This window comes from Alosa sapidissima, chromosome 7 (genome assembly GCF_018492685.1).
Source record: "Alosa sapidissima isolate fAloSap1 chromosome 7, fAloSap1.pri, whole genome shotgun sequence".
Classification (NCBI taxonomy): Eukaryota; Metazoa; Chordata; class Actinopteri; order Clupeiformes; family Clupeidae; genus Alosa; species Alosa sapidissima.
The window spans coordinates 2,089,805-2,113,829 of NC_055963.1; the positions used below are offsets into that span (position 1 = coordinate 2,089,805).

Genomic DNA, 24,025 nt, shown 5'->3' on the forward strand with positions numbered 1-24,025 from the left:
TTAACACTACTTTTTATACTAATTACTAACTAGATGTACCGCAGAGCGGTACAAAATATGACCGCCGCCCAGTCCAGCACATGTTTTCCACAAAAATAAGTCACGCTGAAGGGCATATATGATTCTAACTGTCTCACTGAATTGCATTATGCACACTCAATTCTCACTGGTATCTGCTAGACAACAAGTACCAAAACATGATTAGTTCATAGATTTCACATGTAATATACATTTTATACAACCCCACCCCCATCTTGCCTGTTCATAATTCTGAGAAATTCTTGAATTGTGTGCATGTGTGCGTGTACATGTTTATGTTTATGTGTGTTTGCCTGTTTATGTGCCTGTGTGTGTGCATGTGCATGCATGCGTATATATGTCTACTGTGTGAGTATGTGTCATACGTAGGATTACTGTGAATGTTTCTGTGTGCGTGTGTATCTGTTTATGCACATGTGTGCATATGGAATGGGTTTACATGACCCCTGGAGGCAAACATACGCAAAAAATTGGTCATCCTAGGCCCTACGGTTCTCAAGATATTCACAGAAAACTGTGTCTGCCCTACCCTCCTTTCGGGGGGTCCAGTCCAGCGGGGGGGCTACAGATCAAAACGAAAAGCGATGGTTCCATGCTATCCATGTGGGGTTACATGCCCACCAAGTTTCGTGTACCCCGGTCTTTCAGTGTCCCGGGAATCCTTGTTGGTGTACGGTCACTAAATGTACACATATATTATTTTATTGTAAGGCCTCCCATGAACGAAAGTCCACGAAACTTGGCATGCATTCGGAGGGTGTCATAATGATCCTACATTTTCAATTTCGTGCAGTTTTGACCATGTCAGCCAGAGATATTGTGATGAAAACACCTAATGTTTTGCTTTTTAATTTTTAACTAGGTGGCGCTATACATGAAATAAGTGGTAATGGGATAGGTTGACATGCCCCCTTAAGACCAACATACAAAAAAAAGGTGGACCTCCTAGGCCCTATGGTTCTCGAGATATTCACAGAAAACTGTCTCCGGCCACCTACAGGCCAGTTGGTGTATAGTAACATAAATTAATTTATTGTGTGGCCCCCCATGAACGGAATTCCACGAAACTTGGCGTGTATTCAGAGGGTGTCATAATGATCCTACACTTCCAATTTCGTGCAGTTTTGACTATGTTAGGTCACAGATACCTGCGATTACAACACCTCATTTTTACTTTTTTGTGTTTAACTAGGTGGCGCTATACATGAAATGAGTGGTTATGGAATGGGTTGACATGGCCCTTTGAGATCAACATACAAAAAAAATGGTCCTCCTAAACCCTACGGTTCTCGAGATATTCACAGAAAACTGTGTCTGCCCTACCCTCCTTTCGGGGGGTCTAGTCCAGTGGGGGGGGGCTACAGATCAAAACGAAAAAAGGAGGTTTCATGCTATCCATGTGGGGTTACATGCCCACCAAGTTTCGTGTACCCCGGTCTTACAGTGTCCAGGGAATCCTTGGCGGAAATTTGGACATGCGAAAAAAAAATAAATAAAAATTTGACTAAACCTATATGACCGCCGCTTCGCTGCGCGGCAGTCATAAATATAACAACTTATTTATTTATTTATCCTGCAGCAGTGTTTTTCCTTTAAAGCATGTGTCAATACGGTAATCAAATTGTCTTGCTCATGTAGTGTATAATATACGGTAATTAAATTGTCTAGCTCATGTAGTGTATAATATACGGTAATCAAATTGTCTTGCTCATGTAGTGTATAATATACGGTAGAAATGAGAGCTGGTGTCTCAGCTTCAATTTGTGTGCACACGGCCCTGCAGTATCATGCCCTTTTATGGGGATTGACAGGGCGTTTACGTATGCTAATTAAGAACAATTAACACGCCCTTTCAATTTAAGAAGAAATGGGATTCAGTATGATAAGAACAAAAATGTGAATGATTCTGAAGTTTAAGAACACCTTCGTGAATCTGCTTAAGAGTTTTCGTGGGACCTTCTTAAGAACAAAGTTAATTGGTGAATGAGGCCGATTGTCTGTATTTCTGAACCTGTCACTCTGATTCCTTGTTTCCACTAACCGTTTGCTGTCACTCTCTCTCTCCTGCCCTGCAGTGCCCTGTACGACTTCTACCATTACTTCTACATGGCCACCAATGTGCTCTTTTACGTCAGCTCAGCGGTGAACCCAGTGCTTTACAACCTTGTATCGGCCAACTACCGTCAGATCTTCTTTTCCACACTACGCTACTTCTTCGTCCCATGCCGCCGCCAGAAGAAGAAGCGCGTCCTCACCAGGCACTCCATCAGCATCTGCAGTAACCAGACCTTTTCCACCAATGCCATCAAAGAGACCATCTACTGACCCAATCAGCATCTGCAGCAACCAGACCTTCTCCACCAATGCCATCAAAGAGACCATCTACTGACTCAATCTAGTAGACCGTCAATTGACTCCATCAAAGACATCATCTCCTGACTCCATCAAAGACATCATCTCCTGACTCCATCAAAGACATCAATCATCTCCTGACTCAATAAAAGACACCATCTCCTGACTCCATCAAAGACATCAATCATCTCCTGACTCCATCAAAGACACCATCTCCTGACTCCATCAAGAGACCATCTCCTGACTCCATCAAAGAGACCATCTCCTGACTCCATCAAAGAGACCATCTCCTGACTCCATCAAAGACATCAATCATCTCCTGACTCCATCAAAGACACCATCTCCTGACTCCATCAAATACATCAATCATCTCCTGACTCCATCAAAGAGACCATCTCCTGACTCCATCAAAGACACCATCTCCTGACTCCATCAAAGACACCATCTTCCGAGTCCATCAAAGACATCAATCATCTCCTGACTCCATCAAAGATATAATCTCCTGACTCCATCAAAGACACCATCTCCTGACTCCATCAAAGATATCTCAAAGATATCATCTCCTGACTCCATCAAAGATATCATCTCCTGACTCCATCAAAGACACCATCTCCTGACTCCATCAAAGACACCATCTCCTGACTCCATCAAAGATATCATCTCCTGACTCCATCAAAGACATCATCTCCTGACTCCATCATCTCCTGACTCCATCATTTCCTGACTCCATCATCTCCTGACTCCATCAAAGATATCATCTCCTGACTCCATCATCTCCTGACTCCATCTCCCTCCACATCCCTTTGCTCCAGGACTCCTGAACGTGCCAGACACACGACTCGGGGTGTGTGTGTGTGTGTGTGTGTGTGTCAGACATGAGTCATTTCAGACTGATCTCATTTCAAAGGGAAAACATGATTCATGTAGTATTGTTCTGTCTCATCTTGCACATGGCAAATAGACGCCTTTGATAGTTTGTTAATATCAAGCACAGAGTGGCATGTTTTAAATTCAGCTGCAGTATTGCAGAGTTATCACGGTCGTCACGTGCCAAAAGAATTACGGTGTGAAGACACACTGATGGTGCAGTTAAAAAAAACGGACAAACACTTGACAATCAGGAGCGAGCAGGGGGATGGCTGGTGATTGTGGCACTCCTCAGGTGCCAGTGATGGCCGCTGCCGCCCAGCACCCCAACATTTCCTCCGGCGGCAGCGACTCAAATGCTCGGTGCCTCGCAGGCCCTGAAATGCACTGAAATTCAATCCCTTCTTGGGCTCGGGATGTCATCCATTTTTCAAAGAAGACAGCTGTGAATGGGGATGGGTTTGGGGCACTGCGCACCACTGCGGCAGCATGCAGGGAAATCCAATACGGACGTGTGGAGGTCTGTTCCAGCAACTGTGGACACAGTGTAGTCCTGTGTGTAATGTGACAGGTCAGTCGTATTAACAGAGGCCCTGTTCCCAGGTGCACTGTAGCCGGGAAATGGATGTGCTTCTGACCCACTGAGATCCACTGTTATGAAAAAAACGGGAATACTATGTGGTAAGAACACAGTAGTTTTTCATCACATTCTTTCCTGCATTACTAGGCTACAGTATGTGCAGGTCTCTCATCCTGGCTTTACAAATAGGACCCGTACGGAGACACCTGCGTGTGGGAGATTGTTGAGGGTTGTTGGTGGGGACCAGATGTACATACGAGCTGGATTAGTACAAGCAGGACAATCTCAGACTTCAAAGCCAATTCTCAGCAACAGCATAATGCAGCCAGTCATGTCAGCCGTTGAGTGAAAGAGAGAGAGAGAGAGAGAGAGAGAGAGTGAGTGAGATTGAGAGAGAGAGAGAGAGAGAGAGTGAGTGAGAGAGAGAGAGAGTGAATGAGATTGAGAGAGAGAGAGAGTGAGTGAGATTGAGAGAGAGAGTGAGTGAGAGAGAGAAAGGGACAGATAGTCAAAATTAGTGATGGGCAAATGAAGCTTTGGTGAACCACTAAACCACAGCAGTGTGAAGCTAGCAACACTAATGAAAAAATCCAATATGGCTGCCACATGTAGATTTTTCAACATAAAAGTCCTTACCCAAACCAGTATATGTAATCAAAAATATTGGTTTGCTAAGGACTTTTATGTTGAAAAATGTATGTGTGGCGGCCATCTTTTTGCTTTTCAGCTAGCGTCGCTAGGTTCACACTGCTGTATGTTTGAGAAAACGTCACAAACAAATCAATATGGAAAAATAGCTGCAGTCAAAGACAACTAAGCTAAACAGTTGTGATCCCACAGCAGCAAACTGTGACGGACAACTAAGCTAAACAGTTGTAATCCCACAGCAGCAAACTGTGACGGACAACTTAGTGACAAGTTAATATCAGCCACCTACACAGTAGTTCTGTTTAAAGGGTTAGGTGAGGGTGGGGTTAAGGCAGGGTGGAGGTGTGTTTTGATTGGTACGTTTGGAAGGCCAGGTGGAGGTGTGTTTTGATTGGTACGTTTAGAAGGCAGGGTGGAGGTGTGTTTTGACTGGTACGTTCTTTTATTTTGCTGCTGTGTGGCTCCTTGGAATGAATGTGCACAACAACAACAGTGGTGAGACAGCAGGAGGTATGACATCACGCAGCTGTTATCCTGTTCAGTCCACAGAAGACAGAAAGAGAGGTAGACAGACAGGTCAAAGGACCAACAGGGCCAAAGAGAAGTGTTGCATGCTGGGAGAGCAAAACCAAGGATGGGGTGGGGGGGGGGGGGGATACTGTAGGCACATTGGAACCAAAAATAGTGTGCAAGCACTGGGCATAAGCAGGGTTAAGACAGCAGGAAGTCCTTGAGTGTGTGTGTGTGTGTCTGTCTGTCTTTGTATGTGTGTGTGTGTGTGTCTTTGTATGTGTGTGTGTGTGTGTGTGTGTCTTTGTATGTGTGTGTGTGTGTGTTTGTGCCTTCAGCCACTGCAGCAGCAATCTGAGGAGAGGTAACCTCTGCTGTCACCCTCCTACTTCTGTGTGTGTGTGTGTGTGTGTGTGAGAGAGAGACATACTCTATGTCTGCGTGATTTTGAACGAATGTGAATTACAGTGACTGTTTTCTTTTTTTTTTGAAGAAATTGTAGCTGGCAAATGTGATGTGATTTTTTTTTTTTTTTTTTTAAGAACTGCCTCAAATTGTGGCTGGTGATTGGCATTTCCAGAGATGGAGCTGTCTGATATGAGCAGTGAAATGCATGCGTCCCCCCTGGAGAGCCTGTGTGTGTTGCGTCCCTAGTGCACTCTTGTGTTGTTGTGAACAATAACGTTGTGTTTTTAGACTCCTACTGTAAGTGGTGGCCTTTTGCCTCTTGGGCTGGGAAGACCTACTCAAACCATAGTGGGCAATGTTCACATACACTTCAAATTACTATTTTTGTTTACAAGATAAAAAAAAAGACTCATTAAATAGTGCTTTAAAATAAGATATTCATATCATTTCAGCTTTATGATTGTAAATGTAGAAACAATATTCCATTTGTAAACAATTAAATATAATCATGCATTCTTATTGTGGTATTCTGCAGTTTGTGAAATTGAAGGTGTTTGTTCAGTGTTTTTCTTTGGTGTGCAGCTCTGCAGTATTTGGATCGTAATCTGCTGCGATGTGGATGTGTAGCACACTTGCTATATCAGTGAACTCTCCCATTGCTTTGTCTTCAAATGGATGATTCAAATAAAATGTATTAAATCAGATAACTTAATTTATGTTTCTGTTGATAACACATCTGCACTTTAAAACAGAGAGAGAAAGAGAGAGAGAGAGAGAGAGAGAAACAAATAATATGTGGGGTCGACAGTGTTTGAATCCATTATTCATCTTTGACTGTGCAACAGTAAAGTAATATAGACCATCAACACAAAACATACGTCATAGATTACAAGGTCATACATACATATGTCATACATCACAAGGTCGTACATACATACATGCATATGTCATACATCACAAGGTCGTACATACATACATACGTCATACTGTACATCACAAGGTCGTACATACATACATACGTCATACATCACAAGGTCATACATGCCTGTTATCCAGCACCAAACCTCAAGCTAAGACCAGCGGCTATGCCTTTAAAGAGGGGTGCAGAATCAGCAGCTATGCCTTTAAAGAGGGGTGCAGAATCTACAACCAGCAGCTATGAAACAACAAAGAGAGTTGTAGGAGCTAAAGGATCATCAGCAGTCAACAGCTATGAATGGAAAAAAAACACGATGGACATTATGCTCATGAGATTGTGCTTCTCTATTCAGACATGCCCAGCATGACCTCATGAAACGACCAATTAGGAGACGTGCCCACCATGACCTCATGAAACGACCAATTAGGAGACATGCCCACCATGACCTCATGAAACGACCAATTAGGATATTATATCACTGCAATAGTGATCAGTAGGATATTAGGATATTATATCACTGCAATAGTGATCAGTAGGATATTAGGATATTATATCACTGCAATAGTGATCAGTAGGATATTATGATATTAGGATATTATATCACTGGAATAGTGATCAGTGATTCTCTATTCAGACATGCCCACCAAGCCATCATGAAACGACCAATTAGGATATTATATCACTGCAATAGTGATCAGTTTGTTCAGACCTCAATTTAGAATTTAGACAAATTCTCACAGCTGTGTAAAGTGGAACGGAGTGTCATTATGCCGTTTGAAAGCCCAACCACCAAGTGTGTATTTAATTGAGAAAAACTCAACTGTGTCTTTGAAATGCTCGTAACATGTCTGTAGCGGGGCTTTGTCTGTCGGGCATGCAGCCTTGTCCACCACTGAGCAGCGTGGGCAGGTCAGTCCAGGCCACTCTCCCATATCATTGTATCTGCAGTAGAAAACAGTCAGCTGCCAAGTCCCACAAAGTGCTGCTTTTGTTCCCTTGGGGGCGGAAACAGGAACAAAGTAAGATCTCCATTTGATGTCTGTTGACTAAACACAACTGAGTGGGTCTGTATGAGGTCATTGTTTTAAACACTTTGCAAACTCCTGTTGATAACTATTTTGTATTATGTTTGCAATGAAGCCAATCTGTTACAAGCCTTCCCAAGCCTTCTGTTACAAGCCTCTTCCCATTCGCTGCGGTTATTAGTAGAGAGCTGTGAGGATGTTCCTGTCCCCAGACCCTGATGCAAAGATGTTGCCGATAAGTCTTGAGGGCATTCATGCACTCTTAAAACTGGTGTTGAAAATAACACAACTTGTGTTGTTTTTAACACATCTTCCAGATCGGAACAACACTGTTTGTGTTGTTTCTAACATGTTCTTTTTAAGAATGTCTGACAGGACGGCATGAGGATGCGGACCGTGCGGCCACTGGCTGAAGCTGCCAATTATCCAGGGATCGCCATGGGAACGATTATGGAAAATTGAAGATAGTAAAGCCTTCACGGAGTAGAGTATGTTCACTTGCTGTTCACACATGGGAGTAGGAATCATGCAGAAATAAGCATCATGATGCATCATGGGGTGTCATAGTAAAACACGCACACACACACACACACACACACACACACACACACCAGTAACTTTCCCATTTCTGTGAGTGCAATCATCCAGCACTAAATTATAAATAATCTATGTTATTGATGTATGTTAGCTTCAGTCACATCCACTGCTCGTTGGTGAAGCTGTAGCCACATGCTGGCGGTCTGGCACACACAGCTCAGCGAGACAAGAACAGCCGCAGAACATGCCTTCTCTCCACTTCCTGTCACTGCAGAACAGGCCTTCTTTCCACTTCCTGTCACTGCAGAACATGCCTTCTCTCCACTTCCTGTCACTGCAGAACATGCCTTCTCTCCACCTCTTAAACTATTATTTAGTTGCAAAAAGGACACAGACAATATATCAAATGTTGAAAATGAGAAATTTGACTATTTTATGGAAAATATATGTTAATTTTGAATCAGCAACATGTTTAAAAAAAAGTTGGGACGGGTAACAAAATGCTGGAAAAGTTGTGTAATGATAAAGAAAACAAAAGGAAGAATGTTTCACAACTAATTAGGGTAACTGGCAACACGATTGGGTATGAAAAAGAGCATCCCAGAGAGGCAGGGTCTCTTAGAAGTAAAGATGTAGGGTTATTTATTACTCTGTGTAAAAATGTGCACACAAATGATGAAACAATGTCATTTTAATGCTTCTTAAGATGAAATTGTGACGTATTTAGGGAGTTCATCATCTACAGGACATAATATTATTCAGAGAATCCAGAGAAATCTTTGCAAACAAGGGAAATAGCTGAAAAACTAATTGGATGTCCGTGGTCTTTTAGACCTCAGATGACACTGCATCAACACCAGACCTGTTTCCAGACCTGCCATTGTATTAGCTCAAGACAATCTCTGATAACCATTGCCTAGTGCCCAGTTTGATACTTAATTCCAAAACTACAGCCAAAATTGTAACAGCTAAAATGGTATTGAGACATGATACAGAAAATAGCTCCCTCTTATCTGGGCTTGAGCCTGTTTAAAATGGTCTGAGGTAACGTGGAAAAAGGTCCTGTGGTTAGACCAATCAAAGTTTGCCTTTCGTTTTGGAAATCATGGACTCATCTGGGCTAAAGAGGAGGGGGCCTATCCATGTATCTAATCTATCCAACTTGCTTTAGTGCTCAGTTCGAAACCCAACATCTATGACGGTGTGGAGGAGCATTAGTGCCTGCAGCATGGGCATCTTGCACATTTGGCAAAGCACAAGCAATTCTGAATGATGTATACAGGTTTTGATCAACATATACTGCCGTCCAGGCAATGTCTTTTCCAGGGACGACCTTGAATATTTCAGGAAAACAATGCCAAAATGAATTCTGCACATACTTAAATAGTATTTCTCCATAGAGGAAGAGTCCAGGTGCTAAGATGGCCTGTCTGCAGTCCAGATTTGTCAAATTAGGTGCATAATGGAATGAAAAGCATGACTAAGAATACCCCATACTGTTGAGCAACTGAAATCCTATATCCTATATCCTATAACATTTCATATGTTGTCTATGTCCTTTTTGCTACTAAATATGGGTTTACAAGACTTCTATATTATGACATTCTGTTTTTATTTACATTTTACACAACGTCCCAACTTTTTCTGTTTTGGGGTTGTACATAATAAAGGCTAGATGTCTTATGGTGGAGTCTCTACGGCATCACCGCCGGCCATCTTGTCACAGGCAAGCTATCTGGTGGGCTCTGTGGTACCTGATGTAAGGTGAGTGATCTGCACGAACACAATTACTCTTATCTCACTGAAATCTTGACGGATTTACAAACTGTTTGGTTTCTTTGATAACGTAGCTATAATCTGGATGCTTGAACATGTTAAGTTATACATTTTCATTATGTGTATGCAGTGTGTATGTAATGTGTAGCCTACAGCATATGTAATGTGTATTATAGCCTACAACATATGTAATGTGTATTAGGCCTATAGCCTACAGCATGGGTTCTGTGGTGATATTATCTAAGACATAATAATAATAATGCTTGTGTGTGTATACTGATCTATTAAGGAGACCTTCCATTTAATATGCAAACATTTACTGGCAGTCTTTGTGCAGCTGATATGCAAACATGTACTGGAAATAGTTTGTGCAACTGGTATGCAAACAATGTACTGGAACATGCAGTCTGCCTGTTATGCAAACATTTACTGGAAGTCATGAGACTGGACGGTCAAAGGCTAAGAGTGGAAGTAAACCAGACAGGGCCTGGGGGAGAAAGGGAGGAAGTGAAACCAGATGTTGAAGTGACACATAGAACCAAATCAAAACGTACCCTGCCTGGCAACAAATTACACATAGAACCTGGACACATGTATTCTGCCTAGCAACACACATTTTTTAATGTCTATATGAGGAGGAGTTTCCACCAATATCTCAAGTCCCAAAACGCTCTGATTGGCTAAAAGGGGCCTGGTGACGTTCCTGGAGATAGGAACGCCTCTCAGGCCCCCGAGAGTATAAAGGAGAGGGCTCAGGCACATTCAGATCAGATCTCATCGGGGTAGCAGCTGCCACTCACCACTCTATTGCCTGACGGTCCAGTCCTGACTCTGTTAGGATTGTATTATCACTGCAATACGGTGAATAAAGGATCAACAGTCTTCAGCTTCTCTCGTCTTGGTGTTCTCCTTCGGGTCTTTGACATCAGAGTGCTAGTTGGATTGGAGGTTTTTGGAAGTGGACAGATTTCCACCACAGATCTGGAGGTCCTACCGAGATTTGAAAGGATTCAACAAGGAAAGTAGTTCCGTCCCGGGTGAAGCAGACTTCTCCAGTGCAGTTCTCCGGGCCCAAAAAAGGTAAGCACTTTTGCTTATTATTAGGGAGAACTGTACTGTGGGAGTCGGTGGGTAGGCCGGGAAGGGATGCTAACCTGAATCCTCAAAAGAATAGTGGAGACACAAGACAGAGATTGGGTTGTACTGTTGGTCTTAAAAAGCGTTTTGTAATTTTGTGAACCGGTTAAAATAGTTTTCAAGGAGAAAACTGAGTGAAATGGCCATGTAATAATTTCCAAGGAGGAAATCTAGTTTTCAAGGAGAAAGCTAAAATAGTGTTTTAATTTCCAAGGAGGAAATCTAGTTTTCAAGGAGAAAACTAAAATAGTATTTTGTGTAAAGGGAGCACGGGCTGCCCTAAAATATATGTGTATTTAAGAGAAAAGGAACGGGTTAATAGGTAAAAACTGCAATATTACCTGTAAGTTGAACGTGTGAAACTGTCCTGAGCAAAGGGTGATGAACAAAATATATTTTATTATAATCTGCTGTTGTTTCTGTAAAAACTGAGTGTGCGCCGTTGTGTTTTCTTTTGACCGCCTGGGCATGGGCCCACAATAGATGCAAGACAAGCGCACATACAAATTTGAGGTAGAGGAGTTCGGCGAGGGAAGAAGGATCGCCACGCTAACAGACGGACGTCAAACTCACATGATAGAAGTTGCAGCTGCAATATTCATAAGACAGTTGCACAGCAACCATAGCTTGGACATAAGGAGATTGTTACAGTTGTTGGAGGTTTTTGCAGATGCCCCCCCCGAGCCCCCTGTTAGAGTAACAATATTGCCCAAGCTTAGGATTGTGAGAGACCATAGGCCAGAGACCCTAGGAAAAGTCCTCTACCGCTTTGAAATATCTGATGATTCAGGTGAGGAAGAACCAGACACAGACTCCCCAGAAGAGTTCACTCCAAACAGTAGTGTGAGAGAGGAAGAGGCAGGCATTGAGCCAGGGGAGGTAAGTGCCCCACCAGAGACAGGATACAGTAGCCTAGGGTCAGAGGAAGAGGAGCGCCAGGAGTCAGGTCAAGGGGGTCTAGTAAGAGCTCCAACTCCCTATCCAGGCAACACCGTATCTCACCAGCTGATTTGCAGCCCATTCCGTGTAGTCAACAGCCCAGCCACCCCCCGATATAGCTCACCGCCTTCTACAAGTTATAGCCCAACCAACCCCCGGTCCAACTCAAGCTACAGCCCGACTGAGCCCCAGCCAGTGCGGGATATAGAACAGGCACTGAAAGAGATAGTTGGCCGAGATAGAGGGAGGCTGGCCGATTTTATGAAAGAGTCTTTATCAGTATCAGTGTTCTGGAACAAGGAAGGGAGCACTAGGGATAAATATTCAGTTCATGTTGACCACCGTGACAAATACGGAGGAACCCACTCAAGACTAGGCACCAGCGTAGCGCCATTGGCACTGCAGACAGTAATAGAGCAGGTAGGAAAGTTTGTGGGGGTGAACACAAGGCCAGTGGTTGACCAGCTCTTTGCCCCACCTGAGGGAAGGAAGCGCAAGTTTGAGAGGGACTCCCCAGCTGCAAGAAGGAGAAGGACAAATAGAGATTATAGATAGGAAGGGGAGGCACTGCTGCAGGGCCTCCATAACAGCTGCTTGAACTGAATAAACCCCACAGCAACGGCTTAGCAAGAAACGTGTAATCCGCTGACTATTGCTTAAACTGAAAGTGTTGTACCTGCTTCAATAAAATAAAGAGAAAATAAAGTCAATAAATGTACTTTGTAAAAACAAAATAAAAGGTTAAAAGGTAATCTTGAGTGAAGAAATATTATTGAAAAGAAAAGATAAAGACTCAAAGCCCCCACTGATACAATAACGTTGGTGAAATAGGAAGAATAGTTATAATATCGAGATAAAAGCAGGAACTAGAGAAAATAAGCAGAGTAACGCCCACAAATAGCGAATGAACTTAGAAAGTAAGTGGCATATCACTTTCATTCGGCTACAGGATAATAAGTGGTGCATATTTACAAGAAACCGAGAGGGTCTCGTGAACGGAGCATATCGGTGCCACAGTTACACAGAGTTACTAGAAAAAATAGAATATCTGATAGGGAAAGCTTACCCGTTAGAGTTAGGGACACCTATGGACACAAGGAGCGACGATAGCGATACATCGAATTAACAAAGCACAGAAGCCTATTGAGCAGGTCCAGGAGAAACGTTGAAAGTATATGGAACAGGGACAGCAGAACGTGCTCTGGGCCATAGATATCGTTGAATACGACGAACACGACTGGGAGACAAGCGTCAGAGACGGAGAGGGCCGAGAATACGTAGGATACGTGGGTGAGGTCCCCTTTGAGTGCAAATTCCCGTATAGGTGCAAGTGTCGAGACGACATAGACCTAAAAGCGACGCTTTCTTTGTTGAGTAAACTAACCCCTAATAGCCTGCCAGTGAGGAAACAGGAGGAACCACAGCCCCAAGCAGCCGGAAGTAGAGGAGAGGCTACATCGGGTGGCCTGAAGATAAAAGAGAAGTGGACAATAAGAATCTCCGAGCACGGGAGTGACGGGTGGAGCGTAAGCGCAGTGAACGATAGAGGAAAAGCATTTGAAGAAAGGAGAGGCCAACTGAATACTGTCTTCAAGGAGTGGGGCGACGTGCAGAACTCTGTACTGTACTTGGTGAGCGACCTACGACTGGACTGGGAGGAAAAAGACCAAAACAGATACAGAAGGGAGAGAAAAAGACAATACGAAAAGGATTATCGCCTGTTCTGCACTGACCGGGAGGGCATAAACGAACTAGACTACGGCAAAAATCCCCATTCCACCGAAGACAACGACCTCTAAGAAAAATGGCAACCAGAGCAATGACACCTCTGGAGGAAGTAGTAAGGGAGAATGCCATCGCTGAAAGGGACGTAAAGAACATCAACCACAAGTGGTTCCTAAGATACAAAGGAGACCACACAGCATGGCCAAAAGAAGGGTCACTCAACCCGACAATAATTGCCCAAATGAGGGAAAAAATCATGAACCACAAGGGTTATGACAAAGGCCCACGGAGGCAGGAAAAGAGAGAAAAGGAATTGAAAACTCTGGAGGCCTTCGCTAAGATATCGGAGAGAAAAAGAAGGCAGAGGGCGGACCAGGATGACACGCCGCCTGAAACGCCCACCACAGAGAAGTGCCCCCAATCACAGCCCACAGAGAAAGAGCTGGACGCCCCGACCCAAGCAGTAGAGCCAGGAGCTCCACCCATGGAGGAGCTGCGTCCTCCCCCATACAGGGAAAAGGACAAACTGTACCCGGAGGTGCCGCGAGAAGAGGACAACGTGCGGGAAATAATCCGGCGCCTGGAAGAGAGGGACCCACGGGCCCTGGCAATACAAGCACCGGGATATGGGTCACAGGCCCCAACGGTGCACCTGGCAGTACAGGCCCCACTAATGGTGAAGGGGATCACCCTGGAAGGGACCTGTGCGGAGGTGCTGAAAGAAGTAAAGAGAATAAGGTGGGAACAGGCCAACCCCCAGCCGAGACCATCAACATCCCAACCGGCGTCCGCACAGTCATCGCCACCATCATCCCCCACCAGAGAAACGCTCCCAGAACACCTTCTGGAAAGGACAGAACCAGGTGAAGAAAAGGAGTGGGATGAGGAAGGAAAAGCTGCAAGGGAATTGGAGGAGCAGGTGGTGAGTGACTACCACACAAGCCTAAGAGGCCACCGGGAAGCAGACGAATCCCCAGTGACCAGCCCCCGAGAGCTCTGTGGGGAGAGCCAAAAGAGGCGTGCAGGTGATCCAGGAGCTGGGGGAAGCGAGCCCCCACGCCTTCCAGGCCAAAGGAAGGAACAAGCCCCTGAGGAGGGAGAAGAGGAACAGAGACAATGGTATGGGAGGCTGTGGGACCACCTGAAGACGGTCATGAGGAAGTGGGTAGAGGCCACAGGGGAGGAAGAGAGAGAAGCCCAAGATAGAGAGGCCATGAAAACCCTGGCCTGGGTGAGGTCACAGATGGACAAGGAACCGGTAAAGGAGGGGTGCAGAGAGTCATGGCGGAAGCTCGAGGAATACACCCAGGTGTGCTGGAGGAGAGTGGAAGTAGCCATTAGGCAAGCGGAAGAAAGATACCGAAACAAAAGAAGAGAGGAACAGAGGGTTGAAGAACGGTATGAGGAAAAAATGGAAAAAATGGAAAAAGGTCTGAAGGAGTTGAAAGCCGCTAAAAAGATTGGATCACAGGAGGTAGAACTGGCCGAGGAGATGATAGAGGAATTAGCAAAGATGGAAAAGTGGGGAGACAAGGGGACAGGCCCAGGAAACACGCCAGAACATGCCAGGTATAAAAAGGATTGCAGGAACTGCAGCGAAAGCCTGAAAAGAGAAATGACGGAAGTCCTGAAAAGAATGGAGGAGATGGGAGTACGAGAGAAAGAAGAAGGAAGGCTCAGAGAGGAAGAGATGAAGAAGAGTGAGGAGCTGAGAAGGAAACAGGAGAGTGGGAAAAGGGAAAGCCGTCGAGAATCCAGACGAGAGTCCTCCGATAGTGGAAGAGCCCGCCGACTGACCTTCGAACTGACCTGCAGTCCAACCACGATGGTGGAAGAAGAGGAGGAAGATACGGACGGGACAGACAGCCAGGCTGGCTCAGGAGAGGACTATGAGTCAGCGGAAGGCGAGGAGGTAGGACTGGGAGTCCTGGAACAGTTCCTCGAAGAACAAAATCAGAGAGAACTGCCACAGGGTCCGAGGGGAGAGGACCCCTCGGTGTGTCTCGGCTGCGGAAGGACGTTCAAAGGAGAGAGGGGTGTGAGGACCCACCAGCGACAAACAGAGGCATGTAGAGGGCGGGCCGGAATACTCCCAGTGATGATCCCACCCAGTGTGCTCGCCACAGGACTGTTTGGAATCAGCAGGATGAAGAAAGGAGTGGAGAAAGGCCTGGACGAGATCAGAAAAGGAGTGCGAAAGGGGCTCGACGAGATCGAAGGGGGAGTCAAGAAAGGCCTAAAGGAAAACAAGAAGGAGCTGGAAAAACTGGAAAAGGAGGGAAAGAAAGAAAGAGAGAGGGCACGGAAAGGAAGAGAAAGAATGGAAGCCATCCCAGAAGAGTTGGATGAGGAAGAGACGGTTGTGATGGCACCATTAATAACAAAAAACCAAACGGCCCACTACCAGCCATGGACCCACTCAGATGTAAATGGCCTCATTTCACGGCTCCCTGTCCTGCATGAGGGAGCGGGCAGATGGATAAGTCGGCTGGAGTCAGAGACTCAAGGCCGAAACCTGGCCGTGGGAGATATAAAATATCTGCTCGGCCTGATACTGGGAAAGGCTGACACAGAGGCTGTACTGGAGAGAGAAAACCTAGGGCGGTTGATGAATCCCAGCAGAGACGCCCTGTGTTTTGATAGCGTCCGGAACAACGTGTGGAAGGCCCTAAGGGCAGCTTACCCCAACCACTACAGCCCCTCAGCCGTCTGGATAGAGAAACTCAAGGACAGTGATAACCCCGCAGCCTTCGTAGAAAGGGCAGCGCAGGAATGGACAATAAGGATGGAACAAAGACCAGAAGATTCAGGTCCCCTCACCATGCAGTTCAGAAGAGCGGTTATGGACGCACTGCCAAGAGAAGTCAGGACGCAGCTGGAAAGCGACTGGCGCCTGGCAGCCATGCCGAAAGAAGAATTTAGACTGGCAGTGGTACACCATGTAACTCTGTACAGACAAGGGAAAGACAAGGAGGAGCAGCAGGAGAAGGAAGCGATAAGGAAGCTGACCCATGTGCAGCTCCAGGAGGCAAAGGGGGCAAAGAAGGCAGTTACCCAAGCTCCGGTAATGCCTGCTACGGCCCCTACCACACAGCCACCACCACCGGTAGTGCAGCAACCCATGGTGCAACAACCAGTAATGATGCAGCCACAACCCATGCAGCCCATGATGCAAGCATGGCAACAAGCGCCATATGGACCCCCACAACAACAGCAACAGAGACAACAATGGTACCAGCCAAGAGGCAGAGGAGGATTCCGCCAGGGAAGAGGTGGACAAGGCAGAGGAGGCTATGGAAGAGGACAATACCAAGGCCAGCAGAGCCAAGGAAACAGCATTCAATGTTGGATGTGTGGAGGAACGGGACACATCTCCAGGGATTGCCCGACAAAGACCGGAGGCCAGAACAACCAAGGAGGACAGGCAAACCAAGGACAAATGCACGGAGGGAGCTATGCTCCCCAACAAGGGAGAGCCCCACAGCAAATGCAAGCGCCCTCTGGCCCAGTCTCCCCTTACGGGGGAAGCTGGAATTGACGAGGCCCAGAAAACCCAGGGGAGGGTCAGTTCCCCGCCCTGACAAGGGGAGCTGACGCAGAACCAATGCTGCAGGTTCTAATCGAGGGCATGGAAGTCAAATGTTTAGTGGATACAGGGGCAACATATACTTGTCTTCACCCAAAAGATGCCCAACACCTCCCCAGATCTTCAGGAAAGTTTATGAAGACAGTGGGTTTTTCGGGAAAAACGCAGCTAATTCCAATGACGGCTCCAGTATCGATCCAAATAGAAGACAAGGAAATCAGGATACCAGTCTTAATAGCAGAGCACACGCCCATCAACCTATTGGGACGGGACGCACTGTGCAACCTAAGACTCCAAATTGAGTGTTCCCCAACAGGAGTACAAATAACAGGGCTGGCAACCCAAATGGCCCTAAGGATAAGTGCCCCAACTCAAACTGAAACTCACCAGGTCTACTGGATTGGACAATTGGAGCCAAGCATAGAGCGAGTAGTCTACAACGAGTATGCTTTCCAAATAAACAGCCTTCATGCTCGGCTAAGGACGCCAAGATGCCCATTTCATTGTACGATAAAATTCGACCAAACGCCAAGCAAGGAAAGAGAGGAAAGATGGCATAGGGACGTGAGTAAGTGGGGACGCGTCCCACTCGACATACACGCACTGGTGGTGGCCAAGGAAGGAGTGGCCGCTGAGGTGAAATTTGCGAAAGGATGGGATCTAGGCTTGATCTTCGACATGCCCGGAACAAGGCCGCACATTACTCTAAGAGTGGCCAGAGGTCACAGAGCAAGAGAGATGGGCCCAGTGATGTTCAAGGCCCTGTGCGTCAAGTGGAAGGACACAGGAAATGATCGACTCCAAACGGCTATCAGTAAAGGAGGAGAGCCAATGTTCAGGATAAAATTGGACAACCCGGTCACCGTGTGGGGAGTCCCACAGATAATCGAAATCATGGACACAGAACCGCAGGAGAGAGAGGAGATACCCTATGTTGACGGATGTCCATATGGGAATCAATTTTGCCTCTACCGCCTATTCCCAGGAGCGGGGCGCCGCTGCTGGGACAAAACGAGACATGTACCGTTCAGCAAAGAAGACGCAGAATGGAGCATGTACATGCGACATCTGTCATGGTGCCCAAAGAAAAGGGAAGCACAACCAGCAGTATACCTCCCGGAGAAGGTTTATGACATACCCTACGTCAAAGGATGCCCCTACGGCAACCCATACTGCCTGTATGGCCTGCTGGGAGGAGCAGGATACCGATGCTGGGATAAGGAGAACCATGTGCCCATCGACAAGTCCGACCTAGAATGGGAGGAATATAAGAAGTACTACCTAGACGGCGAGGCGGACAAGAAGACAGGGAGGCCGGGACCGACCCCCTGGAAAATGATGATGCTGCAAGAGGCGACAGAAACAGACGCCGAACGGGCAGAGAGAACATTGAGAAAAGTGCCGCCTGCGGTATGGTCACAAGGAGATGGGGACATAGGGCTGGTCAAGTCAGCAAGCCCTGTGGAATTCAGGCTGAAACCAGGGGCGACGCTGCCTTTCCAGCCACAGTACCCCATTTCAGCAGAAGCAGCTGAAGGGATAAGAGGGACAATTGAAGACCTCCTGGGAGCAGGAGTCTTAGAGGAAGTCCCAAGTGCAAGGTGCAACACACCCATATTTCCCGTGCTGAAGGCGGATGGAGTGCGGTGGAGAATGGTCCAGGACCTCAGACCCGTCAACGAGCGCATTGAGGACTATCCGGCGGACGTCCCACATGCTAACGTACTAATGACCAACATCCCGGCGAGTGCAACGGCGTTCTCCGCCATTGATCTGGTTCAAGCATTTTTCACAATACGGGTGGCCCCTGCAAGTAGGGAATTTTTCGCCTTCAAGTATCAGGGCAAGACGTTCCAGTACACGAGGCTCCCACAAGGGTTTAAGCACTCACCGCACATCTTCAACCAAGCCCTCAAGGAGGACTTAAAGCACATCACATGCCAAAGCACGATTCTGCAGTATGTTGACGACGTCTTGGTATGCTCACCGGACCAGGAAACGTGTGAAAGGGACACGATCCACGTGCTGACCGTTCTGGCCGAAGGGGGGTACAAAGCATCAAGGAAAAAGCTACAATTTGCACAGCCCCAGGTGATCTACTTAGGTCGCCGGATCTCACATGGGCACAAGGGCATCGCCCCGGAACACATTGAGGCAATTGCCAAGGCACCAAAGCCAAACACGGTGAAGCAAATGATGTCGTTCATTGGACTCATAGGTTTCAGCAGCGACTGGGTGGAGTGCTATGAACAAAAAATAGCCTCACTACGAGCCATGATCGTGCAGGCTGGAACCAGCCACCTGAGGAATCGTCTCACATGGACAATGGACGGAAACGAGGCGTTTGAACGCATCAAAGGAGAACTACAGCAAGCACCGGCACTTGCACTGCCGGACTACGGGAGACCCTTCTACCTGTACGTATCGGTCAGGAAGGAAGCAGGGAAAGACGCGTACATGACCGCAATCATGGCACAAACACAGTGCCATGGACGGGGCAAACAAGCCATTGCCTACTACAGCTCAAAGCTGGATGCGGTGGCCCAGGGCTACCCCCCATGCTTCCAGGGTCTTGAAGCTGTATATTCGGCTTACGTCAAAGCCTCCAACATCACCATGGGATGGCCAGTGGTGATACACACCAGTCACGCAATAGCACAGTTGGTGGAACAAGGGAAATTCTGTGTGACGCCTCAGAGGCAATTGAGGTACTACAATCTGTCACTCTGCCCAGATGTCACCATAAAGGCATGTGACACCGCGGGAAACCCGGCGGATCTCATCCCGCTTGAATATGAGGGCGAGCCACATGACTGCGTGGCTGATTCAATCGCCTTCTCAAAACTGAGGGAAGACCTGCAGAGCGAGCCATTAGGACAGGGAATCACCTACTTTGTGGACGGCTCTAGCCATAACTATGACAACAGGACACATGCAGGATTCAGCGTAGTGCAGATGACAGGTCCAGAAACATTTGCGACAATTATGAGCGAGCCGTGCACACAACCATGTTCAGCGCAACTAGCTGAATTAAAGGCGCTGACAGCAGCGTGCTCTCTGGCGGAGGGACAGGATGCAACCGTACACACGGACAGCGCCTATGCCCACAACGTCTGCCATGTGCATGGCGCTCAATGGAAACAGAGAGGGTTCAAGAAATCGGATGGGAGCCCCATCCAGCATCTGGAGCAGATTCAGTTGTTGTTAGCAGCGATGATGCGTCCAAAGACGCTGGCAATATGCAAATGCAAGGCGCATACTAAGGGACAGGACTACATTACTCTAGGGAATGCGCAGGCAGATGAGGCAGCAAAGGAAGCGGCGTTGGAGGCTAGAAGGTCAAATGCCGCCCCTAAATCTCCACAGGATAACGAACCACATAAAATACTGCTCAACAGGGCGGTGCACAGTGTGCCCTGCCCTACAAAATGCCCCTACCCTCACAACGCATGCATGTGGTGCTCCCAATGGTGCGATGACGACCACAAGCACCAGGTAGATCCCGTCTGTTGCGCGCTATGCCAGAGGGCCAGTTGCCCCGAGTGCGGGGACAAGCCCTGTGAGGCCAGGTACTCGCCAGGCGTAATTGATCGTTTTTTTACGGCAACCGACACAGTGATACAAGCCCCAGTGGTTCGAACCCTGCCTGACGGACGAACGCTTAGAATTGTGGATCCCATGCTCACGCTTAGCGCTATCAAAGACGCACAGAGTGAGGCACCGCGTGCCGAAACACTGCTGTGGGAGGAAAGGGGTGCGTCGAAAGGCAGGAATGGGGTGTGGAGAAGTCATGATGGAAGGGTGGTGGCCCCAAGTAGACTCCTTGATCTCCTCATTCATGATGCGCATGATGTGGATCATTGCGCAAGGGGGGAGGTCAAGCGGCAGATACTTGACAAGGGGTTCTGGGCCCCATACCTTCAAGATCGCATCAATTACGTGCTAAGAAATTGCCACACCTGTGCCACACACAATTACAGAAACAACATAACAATAGGCATAGGACCACGGCCCCTGGGACACGTGCCACTCCCAGAGGGACCGTTCAAACACCTGGTAATGGACTACATCGACATGGGTCGAACGGTAAACGCGTACAAACACGTGCTGGTGATAATATGCCGCTACTCACGATGGGTAGAAGCCTGCCCAAGCCGAGGGCAGGACGAGAAAACGGTGATTCGATTCCTAGCAAGGGAAGTGATACCCAGGTTTGGGATCCCAGAAATAATCAGCAGCGACAATGGCCGAGCGTTTACGGCCAACACGTGGAAAAAGATTGCGCAGGCACTGTGCATCAAGACTCGGTTTGGTTGTGTTTACCACCCGCAGTCTCAGGGGATGGTTGAACGGGCAAACGGCACGCTGAAAAATAAGATAGCGAAGATCGTCCAAAGCGCACATGACGATCCAAATCTGCCAAACTTAAATTGGGTTGACGCGCTGCCAATCGCGCTGATGAAAATGCGTTGCGAAAAAAATCGAACCACGCATCTGACCCCGCACGAAATGGTGACGGGGCGGGCAATGCCCACACCACGGTTCAGAGGGGATCAGAGGCCTCCGCTGGAAATTCTAGAACAGGAAGTAAGCAGTTACATTAAACAGCTCTCTCAAGTTCACAGGGCAGTTTTCAACGAGCAGAAGAGAAGAGAAAGAGCTCGGGAGCGGAGGACTGAGCCCGGACCAATCCAAGTGGGAGACTGGGTGTACCTGAGGGTGTTTAAGAGATCGTGTCTCGACCCCAGGGCAGAGGGGCCCTACCGAGTGACCCAGGCCACCCCCCGGGCGGTAAGAGTGCAAGGATCAGATTTGTGGTATCACCTTAACTCTTGTTACAGGGCGGTGCCACCAGAAGGAGCGAGAGGTCCAGAGGAGGTGGAAGACGATGACGGGGACCAGGGCCCGCCAGGACCCCCACCAGACTCCCCCGGGGAGGATGATGGTGGTGGGGAACAAAGGGGAGGACCAGGTGCGCGTAGGAGTACGAGGCGGAGGATACTGCCGGCTCCTACTGATGACCCTGGGCGGAATATACCTAGGGTGCCTGCTGTTCTCCCTCCCCTATCTATACCTACAGGTGCTGGCGATGCTGGAGCCGAGCCAGGCTCGAGGATGGGAAGGCGACATCCACCTGAAGTGGGAGCCACTCCCGAATCCCAAGTATCCAGACCTGCCACCGCCTCGACCAGCGGTGATCCACCAGCTGACCCCACAGCCCACTCTCGGGCCACGACCACACCCGACCTCGCGGGGAGTGACGCCGAAGAAACGCCGAGGCCGGAGGAAGGGGCGCCGCCACCGCCACCACCACACCAGCAAGGGAACGACACCATCGACTTTGGGGACTTCTACGCCGACTGGGATTACCCGTACCCAGCCGACGCCCCCGCTGACGACCAGACTGGAGCACAGCCATCCGCCGCAGAGATCGCCGAGGCCCTCGACGCGCTCAGGCTACCCGCTGTCCTTACGCCTCCTCCCCGGACACCTTCTCGACAGGGCTCGCAACTTCCTGCGGAGCCTGTGGAAAGGCCGACGGACCCAGGGCACAACACGGGCGGTCCCCACTTCGGGGACAGCCACCCAGGGACCGGCCAAGAGACAAGACGAGTACTCCAAGGGATCGGCCTGGACGACTCCCTCGATGCCCACTGGACGGGGGGCTTCGAGGAGGCCATCGATTGGCCCCTCCAGAGATTCCCAGAGGACGACGAAAGCGACGGAGGGGGTACGGACTGCCGCCCCCAATAACGCTCTGCGAGGGGACAGAGTGGAGCTGCTCGACGACGGTGCCCTAGACACGAACAATATTCTGTACATAGAGGGATCAGGAGATGAGATGCCCACCCCAGAGTTAGAAGCATCGGGAAGTAACGAATACATCCCGGTGCTGGACAGTGCAACGACTCCGGGGCTGGACAGTGCAACGACTCCGGTGCTGGACAGTGCAACGACTCCGGGGCTGGACAGTGCAACGACTCAAAGCAAGAATGAGAGCAAAAATGTAAATAGCACAAGCACGCTTCCAGAAAACAGTACAAGCACGCTTCTAGAAAACCTGTCAAGCAAGAATGAGAGCAAAAATGTAAATAATACAAGCACGCTTCCAGAAAACCCGTCAAAGAACCAGACTGATGGGACTCAGGCCAAAGAAAGAAGGAAGAGATCAACAAGCGCTCTGGAGGCGTGGGAGGACAATTCATGGATGCAATGGGCCAAGTACACAGCAAAGACAGTAAAGCCAGAAGGAGGGTGTTATGTGTGCTCAGCAGTGAAACCCAAGCTGGCCATACTACCAGCGCCAGGAAGTGGAGAAGAGGATGCGGTATATCGAGCGTCGGGAAGGCAGTACGAAGAAGACAAGCTGTCTCCCTTTGCATGTTTTGAGCAATTAGGAAGCGAGAAGTTACGTAAGTGGAATACTGGTATAGGCCCCTCATCTGCAGGGAAAAAAGAAGGAAAGAAACCGCACAAGACCCAAGAAAACGAGGCGAGATGTGAAAAAGACTACCCAGGCATAGGAACCAGGGTAGCAAGGAAAACACACCGCCTCTATGAAATACCAGAAGACGTAGAATTTGAATGCTTTGAAGTACCCCCCAATGAAGGCATGGTCAAGGGGGGCCCGAAGGATGTAGGAGCATTTGAAGGACGCTGCGCAGCAAAGTGGGTCCGCGAATCCAACGACTACTTGTTTCGCCTAGTAGAGAGGAGCGAAAACGGGAAGAAGATTGGAGTCGAAGCAAACATCACGATGTTGGGTGTAAACTGGATGAAAGAACGGGATGTTCCGCTGGCAGACTTATGGTGGGCCTGTGGAAGACAATGGGGACTGCGAAACACCCTTCCGAAATACTGGAGGGGAAAGTGTGCAAGGGTCACCCTGGCCCAGCAAACCTACATAGTCCCCTGGTCAGAATGTAACTCAACGTTGAACTCGACCGGCCCAGGGCGCAACCAGCAGACACCCGTAG

At 48.1% G+C, this 24,025-nt stretch overlaps 1 protein-coding gene and 1 long non-coding RNA gene across 2 annotated transcripts in view; both read left to right on the top strand.

Annotated features, from left to right (window-relative positions):
- The window catches only part of ntsr1 (neurotensin receptor 1 (high affinity)), a 71,333-nt gene extending 67,640 nt beyond the window's left edge, over nt 1-3,693 (top strand). Inside the window, exon 4 of the mRNA XM_042097819.1 lies at nt 2,115-3,693. Within this exon, the coding sequence (XP_041953753.1) occupies nt 2,115-2,364 (250 nt within the window). The 3' untranslated portion in view covers nt 2,365-3,693. The remainder of the gene's footprint in view (nt 1-2,114) is intronic.
- A 906-nt stretch (nt 3,694-4,599) lies between these two features.
- LOC121713315 lies at nt 4,600-5,917 on the top strand. The gene is made up of 2 exons (XR_006032793.1): nt 4,600-4,866; nt 4,905-5,917. It is a non-coding gene; the product is annotated as an uncharacterized LOC121713315 (long non-coding RNA).
- The last annotated feature ends 18,108 nt before the right edge of the window (nt 5,918-24,025 follow it).